The sequence below is a fragment of the Chelonia mydas genome, chromosome 1 (genome assembly GCF_015237465.2).
Source record: "Chelonia mydas isolate rCheMyd1 chromosome 1, rCheMyd1.pri.v2, whole genome shotgun sequence".
In the NCBI taxonomy this organism is placed as follows: domain Eukaryota; kingdom Metazoa; phylum Chordata; order Testudines; family Cheloniidae; genus Chelonia; species Chelonia mydas.
In genome coordinates, this window is record NC_057849.1 from 120,254,230 (window position 1) to 120,267,274 (window position 13,045).

The 13,045-nt window shown below is 41.3% G+C and overlaps 1 protein-coding gene across 1 annotated transcript in view; it reads right to left on the reverse strand.

Annotated features, from left to right (window-relative positions):
• The window catches only part of OCA2 (OCA2 melanosomal transmembrane protein), a 340,000-nt gene that overhangs the window by 93,725 nt on the left and 233,230 nt on the right, over positions 1-13,045 (reverse strand). The window contains exon 19 of the mRNA XM_007063202.4: positions 8,224-8,351. Coding sequence (XP_007063264.1) covers positions 8,224-8,351 — 128 coding nt within the window. The remainder of the gene's footprint in view (positions 1-8,223; positions 8,352-13,045) is intronic.

Genomic DNA, 13,045 nt, shown 5'->3' on the forward strand with positions numbered 1-13,045 from the left:
AAAGAGCCTAGCCTCTTATCATTGTTTTCCTGTGCTAAACTAAGCAACAAATGGAACAGTCATTTGAAGCTTCTTCAGGTTCATTTTCTACTACACCCTCAAATTCCAGCTGCCTTCTTCCATCAAGGACCAACTGCTCAGGTGGGTTATTAAACAAAAAGAGTACATGAAGGTCACAGGGGAAAGAGAGCAGGCATCACAGGCCAGTGATATGAGAGGCACAGGACACATACAATTGAGATGACCCTGAGAGAACGAGCAATTCTCTCAAAGTAAACAGAACCCTCACTCTGAGTAGTGCTAACCTTTTATTGTACTCTCTCCATTCCCCTATTGAATCAGCATGGAGAATATTCAACGTAGCTTTGAATGGGGGCAACAGGGAGTCCAACACAGTTGCTGTCAGAGCAGAAGGCTACAAAAAAGTGCTGCACCTGCTGTAACACAGCTGAGCCAGAGATATTAGTGAGGTTCATCTGGTAGCAGAGTCTCCTTCTGGGCCAAGAGGTTGAACATTCAAATTCCAAAGAGGAAGTTAGGCTCAAACCTAATGTCCATGTTTTCGTGTGGTACTAGGAAGAATGACGCGGCAATGGCAGGGGAACTGTCTTTCAGTTTTTAGGTCTCTCTCTGGTGTCATCCATGGTAGAAAGTCAAGATATTATGGCACTCTTGAAAAAGAATTGAGGATAATTGTTGTGTCCTACCTAGTAAGTCCCTTGTGTTAAAGATGAGTTAGAATATCTAGAGCAATACTATGCTGTACATTAATTACACATGTACAAAGGGGAAAATTGTACTTTTAGTCTAGATTACTTTTACTTTAGAAAAAGAGAATAAATACCGAGGGGAGAGAGGGGGAGGGAGAGGATGCACAGGGATTCCTATATAATGTTCTGCATTTGAAATGAAAAACAAACTGGCAGCTACCTCACTTCTGACCCTGGAAGAGGGAAGAATCGCTTCTGCATTTAACGTTGCAGTACCCAGAAAACAGATGACTACATCTTTCAGTTAAATTCCTCCATACACTACACAAACACCAGAAGGGAATGTTTAATCTAAACCAAAGTCTCTTTTACTGGAAAATTCAAAACCATTAAACATTTGTATTATTTTTTAAACATATCTAAATTTGGTTTCTACTTGAGTGTCCTATTAAAAGTTTCATATTTTTAATAAAATGTACAGAGTAGCAACAACATTAATGACATTTGAGCTTTTCTTCCACGTAGCTAAGAGGCGTGGCCGCCCGCAGAGACTGACGGTGAGAGGCAGCCAGCCACCCCCCCGTTGGCAGAACCAGGAAGGCCACGCTCTCCACACCGAAAGCAGAGGGGCAGGACAAGAACAGAAAGTATAAAAGGCGGGCCCTGTAGCGCAGTTGGGAGGCAGTTGCCAAAGGAGACGGACACATTGTCGTAACAACCAGGCAAGGTACTAACAAATTTCAACAGGACTTTATTTTTAAAGTGGAAACCTCTTTACCAAGCTGCTGCTGCACCCTCGGTAGCTCTCATTCAGCCTCCTCAACTCCCCCCACCCCCTTCCTGTTTCCTGTCCTTTCAGACTCCCAACAGCCAGTGCTCCCAGTTCTAATCATTACAAGCAGCATCTAAACACTACATTCCCTCCTCTCTTAAGAAACTCTCCCAATTAAAATAAACATTATTGTTCTAACCACAGGAACAAATATGAAACAAGACACAGTATACTGTTGGCAGAAATATTACACTGAAAACACTGTAGATACTACATAACATAGTCTCTAGTCCAGACAGGTGGTCGTCTGGGTCTGACAGGCCGTTTCTGAAGCCCCAGTTCCAGTGCAATGTCTTGTTGTGTTGATACTACAGTGAAGTCATCCAGTGCAGACTGGGTGTTGGTCTAATCTCCTCTTGGTGCATAGGCAGGTGCAAGATAAGAAGCATTCCATACCCATCCATCAGAAAGTGGATAGGTGTAAGGTCCCTTCTTCTCTATGATTTTAAGAGGAGCTGTGAATTTATGGTCCCCTTTTCGTAAAATTCCAGGTTTTCGTATTCTAACGAAGGAAGCACACTCAAACTTTGGTTCCCTAGCACCCTGCCGCTTGTCTGTGACAGTCTTATACTTTGCTTGGTTCTGTTCAACTGTTTTTCTCATATCATCCTTGGTTGGGGCATCAAGTCGTTCCTGTAACAATCCAGCAATGTTCGGTCTAGTATTCATCTGTTTCCTGTGAAGTAACTCTGTGGGTGATCTTTGCATTGTGGCATGTTGTGTAGCCCGGTATGCTTGCAAGAAATCAGTAGTGAAGGTTATCCACAATCACTCTTCCAGTTTAGCTGTTTGAAAACTCTCTTTCAAACTTCTGTTAAACCGTTCGATTTCCCCATTGGCTTGAGGGTAATATAGGGATGACCTTCTGTGTAAAATGTTCCTCTCTGCTAGAAAAGTTTCAAACTCCAGGGAAGTAAATTGACTACCATTATCTGAAACCAGTTCTTTGGGGTTACCTTCCCTGCTAAAAACTGAAGAGAGGAACTTAATTACTGTAGCAGAAGAGATTTGCGATGTAAACACTACCTCAGGCCATTTACTGAAATAGTCTATTAAAGTGATGGCATAACGGCAGTCACTTGGAGCAGTATCAAAGGGTCCTACAATGTCAATCGCCACTTTTTCCCATGCAGATTCAGGAAGAGGAACAGGCTGTAATGGAGGGGTACATGTCACTGCTGTCTTATCATGCATTTGGCAAGTGACACAGGATTTTATGAGTGCTTCAGTTTGAGAGTCCATCCCTGGCGACCAATACAGATCATGTAGTCATTGTTTGGTTCTGACAATTCCTTGATGAGTATCGTGTGCCAGGTGTATGAGTTTTGACTGTAATTCTTCTGGCACAAGTAGCCAGCATGTACCTTGTACCACACAGCCATCAAGCAGAGAAAGTTCATCCCAAACTTTAAAATAAGGGAGCAAAACTGGGTCAAGGTTTTTATGGTTACTGGGCCATCTCTTTGTCAGAAATTCCCGTAGTTTTTGTTGAATTGGACATGCTGAACAAGCAGCTTGAAATTGTTCTCTTGTAACTGCAGTAAGAGTGCTTGTAATAAGCACAACCACTACATCCTCATCCTCCGGTGGACCACGTGGTGAAGGCAAAGGCAGGCGAGAAAGGCAATCAGCGACCACATTTTGGTTTCCAGGCTTATATTCCAGTTCATAATTGAAAGAGAGTAGTCTTGCAGACCATCTAGCAATATGATATCCTGCTCTTCCCAGGCCTTTCGTGGTGAGCAACATCGTCAAAGGGCTGTGGTCTGTGCGCAACTTGAACATGCGGCCCCACAGGTAAGTTCTCCATTTTTCAGTAGCCCAGACACAAGCAAGTGCTTCTTTTTCGACTGTAGAATATTTTCTCTCAGCATTACTTAGTGTCCTTGAAGCAAATGCAACAGTCCTCTCTGTGTTGTCCTCATGAAGTTGTGTGAGGACAGCCCCAAGTCCATAATCAGAAGCATCAGTAGTTACAACTGTGGGCAATGCAGAACTAAATAGTGTAAGTACTGGACCATGTACAATCAAGTCTTTCACTGTTTCGAAACTAGCTTGTGCATCTGTTGTCCACACTAAGGTTGAACTTCTCCGTAGTAATTCTCGTAATGGTTCAATGACAGAAGCATAATTGGGAATGAATTTTGCATAGCAGGAGGTAAGACCCAAGAAGGAATGTAAGGTTTGCAAATCTGTTGGAGGAGGAACATTTGAAATTGCCAGAATATGATCTGAATCAGGTTTTAGTCCAGCCTGCAAAATTGTATGCCCCAGAAAGGAGAGTTCAGTGTTTCTAAATTTGCATAAATTTAGCAAAATATTGAGCTTGAAGCCTGCTTTGCTGATGCGGTTTAGTACAGACTGCAGGTTACTGTCATGCTCCTCAGAAGTATTTCCAAACATGATAATATCATCCAGATAGCACTGGTGATTCTTCAGAATCAATTATATCATTTTTTGGAAAGCACTTGGAGCAAATGCGAGACCGCATGGAATACGTTTAAAACAGAATAGTCCCTCATGTAATAAGTGCTGTGAGGTCTCTGCTATCTACATGCAACATAACCTGATAGTATGCGCTCTGCAAATCAAGAGTAGAAAACATCTTTGCTCCATGGAGTTCTGCAAATACTTCTTCTATGTGAGGAAGAGGATGGCTGTCAATCACAATAGCTTTATTTGGGTCCCTTAAATCCACACAAAGGCGAATGCCTCCACCCTTCTTCTGCATCATTACTATAGGTGAAACCCATTCCGAGGAGTCAATCTCCTCAATAATGTCCTTTTGAACAAGTTTTCTAAGTTCCTCTGAAACAGCTTCCCTGACTGAAAATGGTAAGTGCTGTAACTTCTGTCGTACAGGCATCACATTAGTCCGCATTTTAACTTTATGTAGAAACACATAAGCACAGCCGAGTTTCTCCTCAACCTGGTGTTGGGTCCCAGCTGAAACTGGTGTGTGTACCGCAAGAGTTCTTTGCTGAGGAAGATCAATTTGTCCATTAACTACCCTGAGATTTAAAGCAGCCAATAAATCTCTGCCAAGGATAGGAGTGCCTTTGTGGACAATGTAGAACTCTGCAGTTACACAGCAATCACCAAAAGTAACTATTGCTGGCAGGCAGCCATGTACTGGAATATGGTTTTTCAAATAGCACACCAAGTGAAGTCTGGGTTCAGTAAGAGGCACATCTTTAAAGTAATGCAGATAGATGGAATCAGGTAGTATAGAGACTGCTGAGCCAGTGTCCAACATTAGCTGAATAGAGTGTTATTTGCCTGAGGGTATGGCGGAAACGTTTACAGTGCACTTTATCTGTTCTGGAATATGTGCAGTAGTGATTTTGTCCACGCTCAGCACAGTAACATCTGGTATTGTAACTGCATACACCTGTTGATTGAACTGGCTGCTGTGACATACTTTAGCAAAATGCCCGATCTTTTTGTAATGATTGCACTGAGTTACTTTTGCCAGGCATCCTGTGTAGCTTGCAAGGTGTTGTGGGGATCCACAGCGAAAGCAAGCTTTTAGTGTATTTTGAATTTGCTGATTCGGTGGTTTTTCATTAATTTTTCTCTTGGGATCGTTTGTCTGCAGTGATAGTAAACTTTTCTGCAAAGGTGTCACAGCCTGGACTCTTCCTCCTTATCCATGCTCATTATTTTGCGTTCAGCTATAGCTGACTCCATCTAAGTAGCAATGGTTATTGCTTTTTCTAGTGTAAGTTGTGATTCAAGAAGTAAGCATTCTCTTACATGAAGCATTGTTGTTTTCTCAATAAGCTGGTCTTTAATCATCTCATCTGTCATATTCCCAAAGTCACAAGTTACAATCAGACTCCTCAGAGAAGCAATATACTGCATTATAGTCTCCCCTGTTTTCTGCTCACGCTGGCGAAATCTGTAGCAATTAACTACTATGTTCACTTTTGGCACAAAAAAGTTCTTTAATGCAGTGAGTGCAGTCTCATATTTATCATCTGCAAGGGGAAAAGTGTAAAATATACACTGCCCTTCTGCTCCTAGGCAGTGGATTAGCAGAGCACGCTTTCTTATTTCAGAAATCTCTGTAGCACTGACTGCAAGCAGATAAGTCTCAGACATATGGATCCAGGCAACAAAAGCAATTGGAGGCTCACCTGGGCTTTGCAGAAAGGACGCAGGTGGGTTCAGAGGCAGAAGATCCATCCTCATCTCCAAAATGTTGTAACAACCAGGCAAGGTACTAACAAACTTCAACAGGACTTTATTTTTAAAGTGGAAACCTCCTTACCAAGCTGCTGCTGCACCCTCTGTAGCTCTCACTCAGCCTCCTCAACTTCCCACTCCTTTCTGTTTCCTGTGCTTTCCGACTCCCAACAGCCAGTGCTCCCAGTTCTAATAATTACAAGCAGCATCTAAACACGACACACGTTCTCCCCACTGCAGATGCAGGAGCCCACTGAAGACTTCTGCTGTCCCGAGGAGGGCCCCGAGCTACCCATATGGCCAGACACACTAGATGCTGAGGAGTTGCTGGGACTGCCACTCGCAGTGTACCCTGGGGAGACGGCGGACGACCCTTGGAAGGTACACCTGAGGGGGAGTATAGGAAGTGTCCCAGGGGCAGCCGACCCCAGTCTGGCAGCAGCACTGCCAGAGATTAGGTCAGCGTTTTGTGGTCAGGATCCACGCTGACCCAGTGGCAGACCACTCTGCCGCTGTTAGGGCCCTAGGCTGGGAGGCAGTGGAGTTGGATGGGCCTGCATCCCCCCCCTGCTACCCCTCCCTTGGGATGGCACTTGCTGGGGTGCTCACCCTTTGCTGGAGCCCCCTACACTGTACTTGGTGTGCTGCCCTGCTCCAGGACCTGGGCCCCTGAACTGTTCACTGCTCTACCCTGTCTGAGGGTTTGAGTCCTAGAGACAGCTAATATTTCCCCTAATACAGACTGCCATTCCAGGTGTGTGACAGTGAAGAGGCACGGCAGCCCTCAGAGATTGACAGTGAGGGGCAGCTATGCAAGCCTACACGCCTACACTCCAATAATACGCTGTACCCATTTCAAAAATAAACTTCTCAGCATTTAGGTAACAGCAACAGAGCTGTCTCCCCAATTTTTGTAAGGGGAAGAGTTTAAATGTGGATGCCACTTTTCCAATGAGCATTTCATCTGTCCCAGTTTGTTTCATGAGTTAATGATAGTATGGCTCCAGAGAGCCTGAAGAAATATTGTTTTGTTAACCATTCTTCCAATTATATCAATAGGAATCAAGATTTCAGTAAATAGTAAAACTGCTTTCAACATGGTTTACTACATTATATTATAGCCACACTGTACTCAAATAAAAACATCTAAACTCAAGCTAAAACAGTAACTCAGAGAATGTGACTTACATAAAATGCTAGCACCATAAAACCAAGGTGACTTCAGTAGGGATTCCCAAACCTGCCTGACACATTTCAGAATAGATAGCATTGGAAACTGCATGTGTGAGCGTGTATGTGAATGGGACCACTAGGTCACAATAGATGAACGGGCGGTGTGGTGAACTCCATAAAGCTGATTGCAACCTTTCCGATGATCAGAGCCTCCAGTAATCTTTCAGGAGTTTTCTAGGTTCTGAACTCCTTATTTGGTGTATTAAACAAAACTAGCTGAATTATTCATGACAAATATCAGCTGCAAATTTAGCCCATTTTTCTGTTGATGAATTGTTCATAAATAAATTGAGATATACACATCTATTTGCTATTTATAGTTATTTGACTACTCAAACAAATTTCAAATTATGAGTTGTTTATAAACTGCTCATTTTGACTATTCACGGTGTATTACTGTTCATCTAAGTCATATCATGGCCTTATTTCTGCACCATGATTGGATGATTGAAACTTTTAAAACAGAATGATGACTAGTGAATAACAAGCATTCTTGTGCATGTACAAATCACCTTGTTTGCATGTGAATGCGGGTATTCATACGAAGATCACCCCTTCTCCAAACATTTGTGCCAAACCAAAACAAAAATTTCACATCACATTCTGAAATAGTGAATCAAATGGGATTCAAATAGGATTGAATCAACCAGCCATTCAGAAATTGAATGTACATTGTACAATTCAATGTACTATTCAAGCATCACTTGCACTCAGAGTTTTAACCATGATTTTCAGTATTTGAAATTTGGTCTCATGTGCTAGATCGCACAAACAGCTTTCAAACAAACCGCAATTGAATCCTCTCAGATGAGCCATTTTGTAGCCAGGATATGGGGAAAAGTGAGGTATTTTTGAACTACGATTAACTCCTGTTTTTTCTATGGCTTCTCTAAATAACTTCAAAGTTGGTTAAAAAATAATTGTCTGTTCACATGGAACGCACATGCCAAGTTTGAAACTAAACCTCTCTTTATTGGAAATTAGAGAAGGGGAAGAGGACAAAATCCAGGTTACAATGAAAGTGAGACTTCACTCCAGAGCAGTTCTCCCCATTCCATAATTCTGTTCTCTATTATTATGACTAAACTATTAAGAGAAATATTACAGAACTTTCACCCCCTTCTTGTATGAGGTCTCTATTCAGGATAATGCTTGCCTCCATTATTCAAGTGCTTCTTGCAATTCTAACTGTCCATATTATAGAAATCACAGGTTAAAAATAAAGGGGAATAAGTGCATTTTTGTCTTAATTCTTCTTACCTCCATTAGAACAAACAGTGCTGCAAAGAAAAGAAGTGTTGCCCATTCCACTCTGTTTAGTATCATCTCAAAATCATGGATGTCAGCTAACACTAGTAGCCAAATAGCTCCCAACATTGCAATCCACCCTGTATTAAATAAAGAGAACAGGGAGTATTTGTTACATTTTCTAGATTTGTCTAAGATGCGCATTTATTTTACTAAGGACATAAAATACACAGTAACACATTTTTCATTTAAACATTTTCTGACCTATTTTTTTGTGCTGACTGTGTAGCAAGGAAATTTTACAAATCTCTTTTACAAGTATATGTTCTAGTTTTATGTAGAAATAGAAACCCTGTACAAATGTAGGAGGCAATCCACATTTGATTAACAATCTTATGCTGTTGGGGCCAGCAATGCCTGGGAGTGCTGAGGAATCAGCAAGTATGTTCAGGCTTTAGCAAGAGGAAGCATCTTGTGCTGCTGAAAATTCCACTGAGTTTGCTTCACAAATAAAATTCCATCTGATTAGGAAAGGCACTGAAAGGCGTTCTCTGTCTAGTCCTCCTCAGAGAGTACACTGGTGGCTACCATATAGAACTTCCAGGACATTTTGGCTAGAGGATAAACTGAGGAAATGGAAGGCTATTCCAGGATAGGGGGTTCTCTCTTAAAAACAGTGATAAACTATGTATACATGGAGTATGCATGTACCCACATTTACATATATACTGTATGTATATGTTGTTAATACAGTTAGACAAGGTGGGTGAGGTAATCTCTTTTACTGGACCAACTTCTGTTGGTGAGAGAGACAAACTTTCAAGCTCTCCCACCAACAGAAGTTATTCCAGTAAAAGAGATTACCTCACCCACCTTGTATCTCTAATATCTCGGGACCGTCATGACTAAAATAACACAGCATACATTAATACACTTGAACACTTCTTTTCATCCATAGATATCTAAAAGCTCAATATTCAACCAGGGAAAACAACCACAGAATTTCCTGACTCATACTCTAGGGTTATTATCAACATTATTTAAATGTATTTTGGAACCGTCTGTGCATGAAACGGCAATTTTTGTCAAGGGACTATGGCAAATTTCAAGCTAAGAAACTTCAGATTTCAAAGAGAATTTTCACTAGGCATGTGCTTATTTTTGCTCAGAAGGAAACTCTACTGGATAAGAGGCCGATATTTGGATTAAAAACTATTGTGATACATCATTTTTTAATTGTTAATGATATGCACACAGCTCCTCACCATTTCAAGTTATTTCTCTTTTTGTTGTGACTATTTCATACATCTCTATCAAAGTGTTATAGCTTGAACATTATGCCTCTGGGAAAAAAAATCCTTCCTGGAAGAAATCTTGAAGTCAAAGACTAATAATCAAGTACTGCAGATGATTTCGAGATACTAAGATCCTGCCACAGGGCAGGTAGATAAATAAAATGGCCTTTTAAGAGGCCACTTCTAGCTCATTGATACTGTGAAATAGCAAAATATAACAGATTGATTCCATGCACTTAAGATCTGGGGCCATTCAGCTGGTACACATGTGTTTCTGCTTCCCTTGTCCCCAAGGAACATAGAACATAAGAATGGCCATACAGGGTCAGACCAATGGTCTATCTAGCCGAGTATACTGTCTTCTGACAGTTGCCAATGCCAGATGTTTTAGAAGGCATGAACAGAACAGGAAATCATCAAGTGACCAATCCCCTGATGCCTATTCCCACCATCTGGCAAACAGAGGCTAGTTTTTAAGAAAATCCAAAGGTTTAAAATTAAAACCCAATGACATTCTACCTAAATTTGATTAAAAAATAAAAGTAGAAATTTGCAGATCAAATATTCTCTCCATTAATGAAGTTAGCAAATGTTGACTGCCCTTCAATTCCTAAAGAAAGAGATCCACAGTAGTTCTACACAAATATTCCCTTACACAGGAAATGCAATTTTTATTCTTCCAATACATATGTACTTTTGGAACTTTAAATAACATATTGCATGCTTTCAAGGGAATTTTAGATTAATTACGATCCTTGGAACACAGCACAATTGTTGAAAACACTGCATGCATAAAAATATAGAGAAAAATTCTTTCAGTTATGTAGCACACATTAGAATGTGAAGAAAGGTCTTCATAAAGCCACATAATATTGGATCCTGATTTGGAATTTTCATTGCCTTTTAATGAATTTGTAAAATAGTAATGTATATATTATGTTATGTTCTACTCTATAAACACTTTCCCCCTTGACTTTAACTGCTAGCGCTTATCTCACTGGATCCATTCTCTACCTATGAAGACATTATTGGAACAGCCATCTTGGAAAATAAAGTTCTCTCAGTACCACCAGCTTTTCTAACTACTCTCCTCCATTCCATTGGTCTCCAAAAGCCGGCAGCATTCCCTTTCATAGGCTCCCTCTCCTCAAGCTCTCAACTTGAGCCTCCATAATCTGGCTTCTGATGTCTCTACACTACCAAAACAACTCTCACAAGAATTTCCCCTTAAGCATGAGGCAAGCCTGATCTATCAAGGTTGCATGTACTTGAAGAGAGGAAGATGAAGGATTAGGAAATCTCATTCAATTCAACAAAAATACTTTCCTAAAACTAGCGATTAACACAAAGTGAAACATGGAGCCAAACCTCCCCAAGCTTTGAGACAGCTCACATTCCAGAACTCTCCAATGGGCCTAAACCTGGACCACAAATCCTCACCCCAGACTTTGAGGACATTGTAATTGAGTCAGATTCCAGATCCAAAAGTCATGACTCATTGCTATCTCCACTCACCACCAAGGAAGGAAACACCAACACTTGGCAAACAAACATATTGAGTTTGATTCACTCTCTGTGAGAATAAGTGCCCCGCAGCAGTGGTCAAGCAGCCCAAAAGCAATGCTTATACTGCTAAGGGAGAAAGTGTGGCACAAATGGCACAAAGAAAGAGGAGGGCTGGCCTAGAAGGGGATGTAGCTAGGCCCGCTGGATCCCTCCAGTGATGAGTCTCTGACAAAGCCCTAGCTGCAAAATGAAGCCGCCCTCCAAGGACAGAATCCCTAAGGGAAGGGGGCACTCTCCCTAAGGGAAGGGGACCTCTCAGTCCTGCTGAGAGTGAATCTGGACTAATGAGGGCCAAATCCATCTCCTGTCTCCATGAGTGGAAAGATTTGCCAGGCAGGGGAATTGGTGCAGTTCAGCAGCTTAAGGAGGAAGACTAGATGTTGGGTGGTGGGCCAGGCTGTATACGGATGTAGTGCCTTCCTCTACACAAGTCACCTGCATGGCATCACTTAGGAGATGGGACTGATGTGGACTAAAGATGATGTCAGCTGTTGTCAAGGTGGATGTGGGATTTTGGCATAATTGCATGAGCTGAAAATGTATCTGCTGTGCTCCTAAAAAGTATTCCTGACCATATTATAGCTACAGCACTCACCTGGAGTAATTTGAAATGTTGAGCTGTGAAAAACATGTAGAGGGAAATGCTCCCAGGAAAATGCTTTGAAAATGCCTGGACATTCCAAGGGCAAGAAGTTAAGCTCTTTAGAAGTATTTATAAGCGACAGGAAGAAAAATCCTCCAAGGCCAGGAATGCTTTAGCAGTATCCACAGAAGGGGTGAACTCCTAATCTTTGTCCATCGTATCCCTTGACTATTGCCATTGACAACTCCATTATATCCTTTCTGCCTTCCATAATAAAAACGTGTAATCTATGAATGCAAATTAAATGATTGATTAACCCCTGACTTGCTTGGTATGATCTTCTTCAGAGCTGAAGATCTGGCCTTAGTGTATTTCAGTATAAATAAGGACTATGATGAATGAATGTTTACATGAATTGACTGATTTCTCTCTCTACTGTCTAGTCTCAGCCACCACTGCACCACAGCGAAACCAAACAGAGAGCCCATGTTCTGTCCTCAGATAGACCTGTGCAGTTCCGATTAAAATCAACACGAGTTTTGGATTCAAGTCTAAAGGTAAAATTAGGTCCCAAAGCCCTGATTCTCCACCACCTTTGCCCCTATTGTACCTCAACATTTATACCTATACAAACCATGAGCTAAGTGGCAGGATTTTAGACCCATATTGCACAAGTGTAACATTTAGCAAACCTGGAAAGTTTAAGAACTAACCATTCTTAATATTTTTGGAGCAATCTGTGTAAATATCTTGGCATTATTTGTTTCCTCCTGCTTGTCATGAAGACAAATCACCTTAAATGTGCTATACAGAGGAAATAATTATTTGCTAATGTTTATGTAAAGTAACTGAATTGCATAGAGAAGAATATTGTAACTCATTTGTTAACATGGTGCCAATGTTTTATTAGGATGTTTTTCTACAAGTTACTCCCAGTCTTTATAAACTGCATTAGGTTTACACACAAATGTTTACTACAAGACATCCTCCAGGGTGGCTTTCTTCATTCCTCTCTAGCAGATCCCAGAGAGTAGTGATGGGTAGCAGCTCCTAGCCCTCAAAAGCTTCACATGTGCAGCTGTACAGGGAGCAATATTATCATCTCTGTCTTTTTTTAAACATATGCAGTATAGGAGACCCTAGGAAAGAAATTATTATACTATCATGCCCCACACACACTATAATTGTGCAGATTATACACAATTTTCCATCTCTTTCTCAGAAGGCGCAATCTATGTCATCACACACTGTGTTCCAGGCAAAACAAAAGTGAGGAACAGGGAAACACTTCAAGGAGTTTAATCAAGACTTTGGCCATGCTCTTAAATCATCTGCCTGAAGAAGCCTCCAACTATCACTAGACTCACCCCTAGTCCATGGAAACCAGACT